Raw genomic sequence first — 13,680 nt, forward strand, 5'->3', positions numbered from 1 at the left:
CTGGCTTACATCAGCCATGTTCTCTATAGATGGTGGTGTATGGTTTAACACCACATTTTCCATCTCTTTCCTATGCCTGTAACTTCTGGATGCAGCCCTCCATTTGTCTCTGTTTCTTCTTCTCTCTCTGACAGCTCAGTTTATTCTGAATACGTAATCTTTCGCATCTGTTTTCTTCTTTGGCAGCTGAAACAGTAGTGTATAATGTCACGCCATAAACATAAATTTGTACATAGTCAATTTTAGACCAATTATAGACGGCAACAGAAAGTTGAACACGTTAAAGAAAAGAATATCACTCCTAACATGACAGAAACACACAGCAAAAATATGTACATCATGTTACATTACTTTTAGTTCTTACCTTTCTTTTCTTCTAGCAAGGTATTCGAGCTCTTCGGCAGGGCCAGAACCAACGCTGTGGCAAGCATTGTTTTCTTTGGTGAGTGCCATCTTGGAAATGGGTTAAAATAAAAACTGATTAATTAACGCATAATAATCTGAATTAAATGTCATCAGGTTTCATTATATGTTGACCTTTAACCATTATGGACACTTTTTGAAAAAGGTAACTCTTATATCAATATTGTTATAATGACCATATCCAGTAAAAAAAACTGTCCCACCCACATTTGCAAACAAACCTATGCCCTTGAATTTCTTGCTATATATTGTTTTTACAAATAAGTCATTTCTGAGTTATTGGGGAGAATGACTGATATTGCAGACAAATCTATGCCAAATTATACTACAATATAGAACGTATTGTATACAAATTATGAATTTAATACAAATGCACAAAAAATGTTGTTGGACATATATCTATAATAATGTTCTGCAATGGTCTAACCATATACACATTTTACAGCCACTTGAATTTGACACCTAAATTATACATTCTTCCCATCAAAGTTCACTAAAAAAATGTTCAGAAACATTAGATTTGCAGATTTAAAAAAATCTAAACCCCAATGTATATTAAGCCCCACCAAACAACATCCATAAGTGGCAACTACATTCCAGTAGTTAAAAAGGGCAAAAAAAATCCAGATTTTTGAGATTTACTAACCTGCTAGATGTATTCTTGGGTCCTTGGCATGCAGCTAGGACATCACTGCATGTCCTTGAAATGCTTTCAAAATAAAAGTCCCAAAATTGTATTTTCTTGACGGATTATTAAAATGAACATCTCTGGACAACATTCATTTGTGTACTTTGATGGAAATATAAATGCAAATGCTATTTAATTTTATCCAGGAAAACAAAACATGTTTGATATTTTACCGAATAGAACATAATTCACTATTTGTTAAGATATTTGGGGGGGACTTTTTGGCTTTTATTTATATTGATGGAAACAGTTTGAAAGAGACAGGACAGCAAAGAAGACAAAAGCGGGCGACATGCATGAAATGACCCAGGTCGGAATCGAACTCAGCCCCCTGAGTTACTAGCCTGGTCCTAACCAGACCCTCGTACATTTCATTTGTACAGAGGGTCTGGGATGTCTCGATTGACAAACGTTAACTTCCTTGAAAGCGGGTCCTCTGTTAAAGTTTAAAACTATTGGGTCCGCCCAGAGCCACTCGGATTTGCCATAACCAATCGCAAGCGTTCGCCTTAGCCAACTCCTTCACCACTACTGTAACGGAGCTAGCTGCCGTAGCTGGAAAATCAAACTTTTCCCGAACCCCGTGGGGAGGAGGGCCACAACATAATGGCCACCAACAAAACTCAGCAAGGAATGTTCTTGCTCCGGCTTTAACCTATATTCGGCAGCGTTGCCACAACGGCAGAATAGTTTCGCTCGCATCTTTCCCCGCCGCCATTACTGAACTACTCAAACAAGTGCACGACATTAACGTCATCGTTCTCAGCCAACCCTCTGTTCGCTGATTGGACCTACAAAAAATTTGTTTCTGGAAACCGACTTTGGTACCGACATCCCAGACCTAGTACAGAAGCAAAATCCAAATTGAGCGGAAGTACATAGGAGGGCAGAGCCAGGCTACTGAGTTACTGCCTCAGACATAAATTAGAATAGATTTACATTGATTTAAAACTATTTGTTTTAAGTAGTCATGGCTGGACAGTTGCATCACATGATATTTTGCACTTCAAATAACTGACAAATTGCCAATAACTGTAAGGTGTGCAGTGTTTCCCACAGATTAGAAATCTATATGTGGCGGGGGGGGGGTGTTATTTCATGTCAGACCGGGGGGGGGGGGGGGGTCTAAATAATTCACAAAATCAACAACATCAAACAAATAATTTCTGCATATGCAGGTAGCGACGCTGCATACAGGGTGCTAAATAACTATTTAACTGGTCGGCTCCATGACGCCAGCTAGCTCTTGAAACTTCTCACCAAAAGAATGAAGGGGAACCTTTGATTAAGACATGTCCGTCGGTACCTAGCGAAAAGTAGCCTCAACTTTCCTAGACCTTTAGCTACGGCACTAATGCTGAAGGCTCGCTGATGTAGCTGTCGGTCTCACTAGAACGGCGTATGCATCGTTGCTAACGTGTGCTGACGTAGTGACTGTGTGTGTATGTGAGAAAGACGCGTGCGTGAAAGAGACGGAGGGAGAGCAGGGAAAGGAAATGCAGCTGAACGAATACGCTGCGTGTTTTTACCTAAATAGCGATAAAAAAAATGTTTTACGGAACGCAATGTGTGGCGGCCGGTGTTGATTCTGTGGCGTACCGCCACAAATTAGTCTATGTGTGGGAAACACTGGTGTGGAAAAGTTAAGGTTGTGTATGTATATGGGAAAGGCTCTAATGATCTTTTATGCATTTACAAATAAAAATGTAAATTCAGAAAAGTAGACGTCATGTCATTGACCCACCTGCACTATGCAATGAAAGAGGAAAAAGAGCAAGTGCAATGTTTATACTAGGGGTGGGGGGGAAATTGATTCACATTTGAATCCCGATTCAGTCTTCTAGCGATTCACCAATGTTTTTGTTATTTTTTTATTATTATTTATTCTTTTTTTTAATCGATTTTTAATCACAAGAAAGAGAGGGTAGAGGGGGCGACCGGTAGCAGGTGTCCTCATCTGTTTGTTTGATTTGTATATTGTGTGCGTCCCTAGTTTTAATCATTTAGTGATGCTGTTCAGTGTTTGTGTTTCTGACCCCTGCTGCACACTAATTTCCTTTTGAAGGATAAATAATTGCAAGTTGAAAGAGAAAAGAAAAGTAGTTTACGACAAAAACTCGAATTAAAATAAAGATCTATGTCAACCTATTAATGCTGACAGTTGACATATCAAAGCTTTGTTAAAGTAAATAAATAAAAATAAAAAATCTAATACTTTACTAGCCTAAATTTCAGGTTCCAGGAGAATGTAATATCTGTGACTCACTTGAGATGACGTTGCAGATGGCTGGAGATACTCGCTGGGACTGACAGCAACAGTGGTGGCCATACTGTCCTGTTGATCTGCAAAACATTAATACACAGGAATGCCTGCTATAATAGTATAGTTACTTCAAATGCAAAATGACTTAAAATAAGTTGTAAGACATTGTTTTACTCTCCCAAGGTTTTTCCTAAATATATTGCAAGCAAGGTGGGGGGCGGGGGGGGGTTTTAAAGAAGGCGGATCTTGCCTCCAAAACATATTGTAACACTGTAACAGAGAACTGTATACGTGTAGTTATTTGAGTGACATTCAAGTGATAAGATAGCTCGTACATAGTTAACGGTAAACTCGTTAGATGTCCGTAAGGGTTTGCTCCAGTAGCTATTAGTGTGCCTGGGAGCGGTACTGGGCTAGATGACAACTCAATCTACTGTATGGTGCGCGCTGAATGTAATACTTAATTGAGGATCAATCAACAGCACCCCGATATTTTAACAACTGAAAAAAAGCTTTTGAAGCTGGTTTGGCTGTGTGCTTCGGCACGCATGCATTGTGTTATTCAAAACATGACGCAGGTAACCGTATTTCTATCTTCCAAGAACATGTTACTGTCTCTTTAATGGAAGCTACTCAACTCGAAAAAAATCCGATTTGAGAGCGCGGCCTGAAAATGTGCCGCCATCAAACATACGCAAAGCTAGCCGATTAAACTAGCTAGCAAGCTGGCTACTGGACTTAGCTTGCAACAGAGTAGTGAGAGGCACTTTCTTAATCAAGTAGCTAGCTACCTAAATACAGTTTGAGTTGTCTTACACTTGTGTATGGTAAGAGTTTATTGTACCTTACGCAATATGCTCCATTGTGGAACACTAAGAGTTACTAACGGCCGTGCATTAAAAAAAACAAGCTAGCTAACGTTAGGTGGCTTAATGGTCAGCTAGCATGCTAACTAGATAATGCATCGCTAGCAAGTCAAACTCTTTGATACTGAAAAGGCAGTCCTTTTCCGGAAGTGCAGAGCTATATAAACGATGCTCTTAAATAAGGCCAAACAAATGTATCTACAATAAAACATGCTTGACGTGTTGTGTAACACAGCCAACGAGTTTTACGAAGTACAATGTAATATAAACACCAATGTTTTAATTCCTACCCACCGCTCATGACGACATTCGCTCTCCGTCACGCCGTGAGCCTTCAAGAACAAACCCATGCAAGCAACCGCCCGCGCTCGAGGACCAATCCACACATGCTCGTTCACTGAAGAACGGCATGGTAAGCCAATCAAAGACGAATACCCTTGTGACTGAAATTTAAGTTACCTAATGAAAAATCTGTATTTTCTTCCAGCCAAAGATGGACGCAGATTCAACCAATTGGGGATCAGATTAGATTTGTTTTAGAAGGCAGTTCTAAATGACCAACGATGACAAAGGCTTGGACCTATTGCAATGGCTTTACATTTCACTGACGTCTTGAACGCCCAATACTGACGAGTCAAGACAGTCAAATTTACAATGATATCCATTTTGGTCGAGTGACATGTAGTCAGATGGATACATACGGATGGACGCCTGCATTGATTGTAGGTCAACATATTAGGTGGAATTGGGGGAATGCTTTTTGAGACAAATATTCTGCCTCTCAAACAAATGCTTATTTCTAGTCAAAACGATGACATGCTACTTCAATGAGCTAGAACTGCTGTTGCATAATAGTATTACTCACATTACTCTTACTGAGTGCACTAAGATGTATAATTATATGTAAATGAATGAACCTCCACTTAATCTAAAGTGGAGGTGCTTATAAAGGCAATTGCCTCAAACCTTAAGCCAAACTACTTGAGTTGAATGGTTAAAGCTGAACTTTTGCCGAATGTAAATGAGTATTCAACCAGTGTTCACCTGTTTCAAAGCTTTCCCGGTGTGAAATTGTAAAGTTGTGGGAAATGCTTGTATAAATATGGTTATAACTTGGAACTAGTGGAATCATTGCATGCTCAGTTAATAACAATAGTGACTTAAGTGGTAGATATACTATTATGTATACTATAACTATATAGGATACTGCTATGATAGTTCATTTGATGCTATAGTACAGCCTATAATATGTTACATCCTGGTGAGACAAAAGTATAAATAATATGTGAAAAAACTCCATTGCCCTGACTACTCCACTGAAAATGTCAATCTAGGACTGTGCAGAACTGTGCTAATGGTTAATGCAGCCTTGTTTTAAATAGCAAACACATAAATATAGGCCTAAGCATATTCAAGTATTTATCAGGCAGCCTTCTTCTGAAAAACTGTATCGGTGATGTGGACCTGTATAATCTCCTTTCTGTGCAATTAATTGCTTTGCATAAAAGCATCTGCTAGATGAATAGCTGTCCAATCCCTCAATTAACCACTATCCATGTATTATAAATGTTCTTACATGTATACTGACTACCCACAAATTCCCCCTATTTCCCCCCAAATCTGTCCATTATGGAATCAAAGGTTAATGACAAGGGGTGCTTTTTTCTGTATTTTACTGAAAATACTGAGCCTCTTAGCCAGCTAGGGGTACAGAGGAACAAGAAGAGCAAGTTACAATCAAGGACTTTTAGAAATAAAACAAACAGATAAAGATCATCCATGACCATCTATCATCCTGAGGGTACAGTATATTTCAGTCCAACTGCAACCCTCACTCCAAAAATTAAATAAATAAGGAAATGATAGCAAACCATTGTTGTACAACTGGACCAGCGCATCATGTTTTGGACTCCAGTTCTTAGGTGCAGTCAATATCTCAATATTTTTGTTTCCATGTTGCAGGTGTCAGGTAGTTTCCAATACATCTTCTATAGGGGATGTCCAGTTTGCCTGTGTGTGCATCAATATGGACAATTCCATCCCCTATCACCTCATTGGACAAAATCAAGTAATGAGTCATCTGATTGGAAACAGACTTGGTAGAGGACTCATCTGTATTGATAATGGAAGACTGGCAGACCAGTATAGTTCAGTCCTCCCAAAGGGAATCTGTAAAAGGTGATACAACTTTGAGAATCAATGCACTACACAACATACTTGTAACACTTCATAACTATTAAATGTATTTACATATGTATTTTTGTTCATACATCTACAATAGTAGCATGACCATATTAATCAGTTTTTCATTATCTGCAAGTTTGGGGAAGTGAATTGTATTGCAAAGCTAGCTTAGTACAGAATCCCTTTCTGTGCCCACCATGGTGATCCTTGTCCTAGTGTGTACCATGAGGTACTTTTAAATTTTCCCTTCGCTAACCCCCTACATTTCACTTTTATTAATACCTAAAAATGATTAATAATTATTTGTTTATTATTATTACTATAAACTAAAATATTACATGTGGCACCTTTACTTTAGCATTTGCATTGAATAGTAATTGAATGCCAAAAAGAAGAAACAAATAAAAATGAAATTTTCAGTGCAAGAACCCGTCGACTAAATCCTCCCTATTAAATGAACATTTTCTTCATCATTTTAAACTGTTTCTACTATATGCTAACTGGACACTGTGTCAACTTCCCTCAAATAAAATAAGAGGGAAGATAACATGAGACTTAAATTAACGCTTGTCTCTCATAACAATAATTTATTATAAAGTGATAAAACTTACCAGAGTGAAAAATAACTCTACTGCTACGTCTGAGACCCAGTATCTTGCTCTATGCCAACCCCTGGACAGATGTTTTTGATTGACAAGTACATCTCTTCCTCAGGATCATAGTAGTAAAATTTCCTCAGGTATGATATTAATGGTCTGAAAAGGAAGAATTCAAATGAGAAACCTATCTTTTAATGAGTTATCACAGGCCAAGAGGCATTTAGAATTCATCACATAATTGTGTTTAACATAGACAAGTAACAAAAGACACTCAAATAAATATTAAGAAAGACCAGTACTTGGGCAGTGGCAGCTCCTGGATGTGGTCAATGCGAACCATCTGTCGGATGCAAAAGCGACAGAGGTGCTGCAGGGACTTGACGTTGCTGAAGCGAGATACAGGGTAGAGTAGCTGCACCGGGGTAGGGGGGAGCCCTTGCATACACAGACAAAAACCACGATAAAAGTGACCTAAAGGGCTATGTTGACTGAAGATTCACTAATAAAGTGATGTTTCCAGTATTTTGGGATTGGGTCAGGCTGTGTGTGAATTTTTGACTTTATTTTACCTGGCACCCTGGATCGCAGGAAGTAAAGAAATTTGCCATTCTTGGAGTGCATAATGGCACGCTCGATGAACTCCACCACTGAATGGCAGCGATCTTCAAATTTTGGGTGACACCATAAACTGAAGGTACCTACAGACAGGAATACGGATGGTCACACCATCGAGGTACAGTCTTAAATTCATAGGGATTACACAGACAGACAATACATATGATAATTGTATAATTGTATTTATTTTAAATTTATTTTTAGCTTAATTGTGTTTATTCAATCACTGCCTGATTACTAACCCCTGTAGTGCTCCATGCGTGTGTGGTGTGTGACACCCTGTGAGCGGAAGCTGAGACTGAGGATGTAACGAGGGTCAGAGCTGTCTCGAACCAGAAACGAGCCATCAGGTTTCCCCTTTAACTTCATCTCTGCATCTTCCCAGTTCATGGGACCCCAATACCAACCACACTGGAGGAAAGATAAGCATGTGATGAAGATCAAATATATTATTACTTTACCCCAATCTGTCTCTGACACACAGCCACAGAGTGCTTGCACAAATGCACAAGCACAACTGGCATCATGGTGTACCTTCTCCAGTTCTCTTATACTAGCAGTAAAGTTACTAGCTTCTGGTCGTCTGAGTGGGAAAAGTATGGGAGGTGTGGCAAGTCGATGTGGATTGTCAATCTGTGAGGGGTGGGAGTATGGCAGCACTCTGAGAAATGCATCTGAAATAAAACAGAGAAACATTTAGAAATTACTCTTCATAGAGACAATGTGATCTGAACCACAAACATAGGTGCCACTAATCATAAATGCAACCAAATCAAGCATTTACCACAAACATAGACTTTTCTACAGAAAGTATAATGTTAAAACTACTATGATTACATTTTGATTGACTGGTTTCTATTCTGGAAGAATAATTCAATTTTAAGTTGCCAACCGGTTTATATATGTTAACAAGAGGTGTATGTTGGATGTACAATGTGAATAGCTATGTTTATCATGGTCATGATATGTGTCCTATTTCACATATTCCGAAATATATATAAATATATATAAAAGTATATGTATAAATCAATACATTTTTAATAATTATAAAGGACTAAATATAAGGAATATGTATCAGTCTTCATAATAATACTGTAATGAGTCAAACTCCTCACTCTAGCTCAACTTTAGGCTTGGGCTTAAGATCCATGAATCCCAAACACACTCCACTCTTTACCCCCAGCTATCTTACCATTGAGGCTGATACTATGTTGGATGGTGGCATGGGAGGGAGGAGGAGGAAGAGGCAGGGGAAGGGACTGAAGGGATGCCCCAACCACACTCACTAGGAAAGGCACAGGCTGCTGCCCACCTATGTCATCTGGAACAAAGCGGCAGGGAATGGAAGGATTCAAACCAGGGAAGGGTAGGGGGTGTGTGCAAGGATGTTTTATCTCTGGCCCAAAGGACCTATATCATGTATTATGTATATATGACCCAAGAAAAATTCCAGTTATCAGTAAAGGGCAGTAACCAATTATTTAAATCAAGTTTGCTTTACTATGGCCTGTCCAATTCTAACAAAAAGCTTTAGTATTAATACACTGAATGCTTTTAAAGTGTTTTTGTGAAAATTGATGTGACACTGCATATGGAGTTGGCATCTGTTCTAGACATACAAATTGTTACCCGTGTCCACAATTATAGTGACAAAAATGTATTTAGAAATCTGCCACAACAAATATAATTTTAAAAAGTACATGTATCCACATTGGTGTAGTTGCATGACATAATATTTAATTAATTGACTCCACTGTAGCAAAATCCAGTGCTTGTTCCCTTCAATCAACAATCATCTAGCTAAAAAGCAATATTCCAAACTAATAACTAGGTTGAGAAATACTGTTTTGTAAGATTTTTCGTCAGCAACAAAGTCCTTCTAAGAAAAGGAATATATTTTTCAAAGTATGAAGTTCAGTTCTACAAAGTCTTTAGAAGTTGCATGAATTAAGTAGCAGAGAACTTCTCCATCAAGTCGGGTAGTGTCGCCATGCTTCACTATAACAAACAGACCACTGTTACAGACACCTAACATCATAAGCTTTTTTCCACTACACTACTGTATAGACTTCACATTGTAACATTACACAGTACTGGGTTTACGTGGACAAGAAACAATATATCTCACTTTGAAAATACATCTATTGTGAAATGTAAGGATGTCAAACATTTAAGAAAAGGTGGCATAAAGGAGGCAAGACAAACAGTAATCTGTGTGGGTTTGAGGTCATCTGTGTTTCCATTAGCCTATGGGCAGTGACTGGCAGAGAGGTTTGTACAGTTTAAGCAAGTACAAAGGAGTTAACATGGACTAATACCCTTCATAGGAATGCCTTAAGTTTATGTGTATGTGTGTGTGTGTGTGCATGGCCGCGGGAACTAAGGGTGCTGAGGGTGCTGCAACACCCCCTGCTGACAGCACGATAATTTAAAATGATATTAATTGAAATGATTTTCCCGCGGGACCACCCCGCAACATTAAGCCCCGCCACCCCCCGCCCCCCCCCCCCCCCCCCCCCCCCCCCAGCACACCCCTGATAAAATATGTCCCTGCGGCTATGTGCGTGTGTGTAAGTGTGAGTTAGTGTAAGATGGAGAGAATACTAGAAAGAAAGAAAGAAAGAATACCTAATAGACTGAGACTTCGACGTGGAGGAGGTGGAGGTGTGGGAGGGTGGGGAGTGTTTGCTTCCCTCCTTGAGATGTCCACATCTACTAAGGATACGGTCTCACCTGATTCCAGAAATGAAGAAGGGTTGGAGAAAGAACAATTGAAAGGAGAAAGTGAGTGAAAGTGAAGAATAGGAAATAGCAGAGCAGAGCAACAGGTGTTAACATACAGCATTTGAGCATGCAATGTGCGGGTATCCTTGGTCGTCAGGGGATAAAATACTGCTTAATGGAATATGCTTTAGGAAACCATGTCCAGCTTTACATGCATGTGCAAGAGCCTGTTGTTTGCATTCGTGTTATTCCACATCAGGGCAGGACGTGTAAAAATCTAAGCTGCTTACCAGTAAATGCAGAGAAGGAAGCAGGGGAAAAGGCACTTTGGGGCCTGGTCAGTCTGGGTTGGTTGTGGTTAAAGAGAGAGAAATGACAAAGGTTTGAAACAGTACAGTCTACTTTACACAGACTTTAAACAGTGCAGATGTTAGTGGCAAGTTGTAAGATCATTATAAAAATAGGCCTGGATGCTAGGAAGAAGCTTTTCTTATTTTTGCTGTTAGCAAGTCTATATAATCAAGTAATCAACACAGTAATATATTTGAATTCTGTACCTGTTTACATCCTGCTCCCCACCACTTGCGCTTGCCATATCCATCAGACTTCCGGCGGAGGTTATGGAATAGGCCACTGATTGCCTTTTGTCCAGAAGGTTATTAGAACCACTACAACTTTTAGTTCTAAAAAGTTTACTCAAACAAATTTTTAGCGATCCTTTCCTGGACTTTCCTGGGACTTTAAATGTTTTATCTTCACTATTTCCTTGCCCGGGAGGGGTCCGTGGCACACTAGGGCACCTGTCTGGTCTCCTGCGAGGTGTCGATGCTTGGCTAGTGTTTGGACTGGCACCTAGGTTTGAGTTTGGTCCATTTGTGAGTAGGCCTACCACTGGTGAGGTGGGTAACTCAGGATCGTGTGCAATTTCGGAAGTTGCTTGACCATTAGGATTAGGTAAACTATATACCTGTGGGTCTTGATGCGCTGAAAAGCAAGACCGCGAGGCGACCCCCTCCCCCTGTTTATTGAACTCTACTTGAAAACTGTTTTGCGAAAAAGTTCCTGACATCTTCTGAACTATTTCCCTTTTTCTATTGAGCAAAAATGCGCCTTCTCCAGTGTCATCCGACTCATCCTCCGGACAGTTATCCATACCCAGACCAGATACATCCCCAGTCCCCAGCCCCTCCAACACCAACAAAGCATCGCTAGTCTCTGTAGGATCATCCCTAGGTCCCATCCCTGCCGCTGCCGACCCATGAGCGCCCGGGCAAGAGCACTGAAGCAGCTCTCCGTTCTTGAATAACATCTTAGGTACGGCACCGACTCCCAGCTCGCCGAACCTCCTGGCTAAGTCAAAAACGGACCTCTCTCTGTCTGTGGTTGTGCAGTCCCATTTCGATTCTATCACGGTAAATGGGTTGGATTCATCAGATAACAAGGGCCAGTTTGGCGAATTGGTAATGAAACGGTGCCGGTGGCATAGTTCACTCCTTTCGATATCTGCAACCATCGTAGTCAATGTCACCTGGGGATGCAGACCCCAACTCTGGGCCAGATTATTCTGCTGTTGCACGTCACCAGCGTTGAACGTATTGTTATTGCTACCCCCAGTTAGGTCGGAGGCAGAACCGGAGATCTTGTCAAAACAAATTTGGTCCCTCGGATGATTCCGACGGTCGGTTGCACGATCTAATATACCCTCACCATCCCGTAATATATTAGGAAACACCAAGAGCTGGGGCCCTAGGCCGCTTCTGTGAGAGAACTCCAATCCTTGGGCCTCCGTGGCGCTCAGTTGAGAAGGAGGAATAGACAGCAATGGTCTAGTCGCCATCACTCCCATGTCAGGTGCAGTCGTTCCGCAGCTCGTGTGTGCATTGTTCAACGACGAGGGATGACTTGAATTTGCGAGGCCTGCTATAGGATCTCGGGTGAATTCCAAGCTTCCTTTCATGTTGCTATGAGTCAAGACCTTCTTACCGAGTCCTGCCATCACGCTACCCGACGACACATTCCCATTCTCTTCGTCCAAACGGTCATCCTCGGCCGCTGAAACCAGGCGCATCAAGACAAAATCGGGAGACATATCTTGTACGTTGCTCATAATTATTCCTTATTTCGCGGAATAAGCGATCTTTACTTCACATAGCTACCGCAGTTATTTAACTGTTTTTAGCCAATAGTCACGAAAGGACAAAACCGTAATGTAACATAAAAATGCTACAACCCAATACAAACTATTTCAAGCGTTCTTTCATCATCGCTTCAATGTATTGGGAGGCTAATCTTTATATTCTCTCGACGATTGTGCGCAAACATAGTATAGTTATTCCATTTGTTCATATTATCTGGCGAGCCCAAGGGTCAAACATACGGTCTAAACATATTTCACAGAGTAAAAGCCTCGGAAGTCTACGACCACTATCGCTCATGTTCCCGAAGCCCCACCCGCTCCCTCACTTCCGCAAATCCTGGTTCTCCGTGTTCGCTTTTCCCAAGCCTGTAGCCTATTTGAACAACCTACCATATAAGAATTCGAGATAGCACTAAAGGAATTTCTGCAATCTATCCAACCCACCCACGTAAAGATGAATTCAGTGTTTATGCGATTTTAAATGTGTTTACTTTCTAATTTAAAGTAGCTTAATTGATTTCAATCTTTATATGATTCCCTGATGCCAAACAATAATTTATACCGTCGGTTATGGACCGTATGTTGCCTACCTTCTCTTATTCTGCCAGTGTGTTATTGGTACATAACAGATTTTGGTATGTTAATTCATAAACTGTGTCCAATTCCATTTGGCTGAAAATAAAATTTGGTTCCAGTGAACATTGCTTGGATTTTATATAGGCCAAAATAGTATCGTTTGGGCCTATATAAGTATAACTGTGAAAAAAGTAAACTTTGTGAAGAACAGACTGTCCCTAAGCAGAGCTGTAAGGGTGGAGTCTGTCAGATAGCCTACCTTTTCACATACTCTCAGAGTTAATTTTCCTGAATATGGTGTGAGACAGTTAATCAACCCAAGTATTCAAATATACTGTAATGTATGCATAATACAAATATATATTATGTCCTTGGAGTGTCATAATGTACTAAGCTAACTCACATAAAAGGTTGTGCCATTAAATTCATTGTAACCTGTGAAATGAATAAACTGTCCATATCATAGGTACAACAAAAATGTGTCCTGTTAAATGTTATGGGTTGTGTCTTTTACTATGTCTGCTTCCAGGAACTGCCTCTCGGGATAAAGTTTTTATTTAAAATACTTTTTTAAGTCTTGGTAGATACAAGTTTCGCAGACAGAA

General features: G+C 40.1%; 2 protein-coding genes across 9 annotated transcripts in view; both read right to left on the minus strand.

Moving 5' to 3' along the window:
- sp2 (sp2 transcription factor) overlaps nt 1-6,194 on the minus strand; it is a 29,265-nt gene extending 23,071 nt beyond the window's left edge. The window contains exons 1-4 of one of the 7 annotated variants that reach the window (XM_047043518.1): nt 3,378-3,454; nt 1,070-1,132; nt 365-453; nt 10-186 (exon numbers count right to left, since the gene is read on the minus strand). In XM_047043518.1, coding sequence (XP_046899474.1) covers nt 10-63 — 54 coding nt within the window. In that variant the 5' untranslated portion in view covers nt 64-186; nt 365-453; nt 1,070-1,132; nt 3,378-3,454. The other 6 variants (XM_047043519.1, XM_047043515.1, XM_047043513.1 and 3 more) reach the window with 6 other exon arrangements.
- A 128-nt stretch (nt 6,195-6,322) lies between these two features.
- On the minus strand, nt 6,323-13,387 carry socs7 (suppressor of cytokine signaling 7). 2 transcript variants are annotated; one of them, XM_047043511.1, is made up of 10 exons: nt 10,920-13,386; nt 10,653-10,705; nt 10,267-10,371; nt 8,831-8,959; nt 8,173-8,312; nt 7,881-8,049; nt 7,593-7,721; nt 7,323-7,458; nt 7,036-7,179; nt 6,323-6,409 (listed from the first exon to the last, which is right to left on the minus strand). In XM_047043511.1, the coding sequence occupies exons 1-9, from the start codon at nt 12,467-12,469 to the stop codon at nt 7,059-7,061; spliced, it is 2,532 nt and encodes an 843-aa protein (XP_046899467.1). In that variant the 5' UTR covers nt 12,470-13,386; the 3' UTR covers nt 6,323-6,409; nt 7,036-7,058. The 2 variants fall into 2 exon arrangements, with proteins under 2 accessions (XP_046899467.1, XP_046899468.1); XM_047043512.1 differs by lacking the exon at nt 10,267-10,371 and having other exon boundaries at nt 10,920-13,387.
- Between the last annotated feature and the right edge of the window lie 293 nt (nt 13,388-13,680).

This window comes from Hypomesus transpacificus, chromosome 21 (assembly GCF_021917145.1).
Source record: "Hypomesus transpacificus isolate Combined female chromosome 21, fHypTra1, whole genome shotgun sequence".
NCBI classification, from domain to species: Eukaryota; Metazoa; Chordata; class Actinopteri; order Osmeriformes; family Osmeridae; genus Hypomesus; species Hypomesus transpacificus.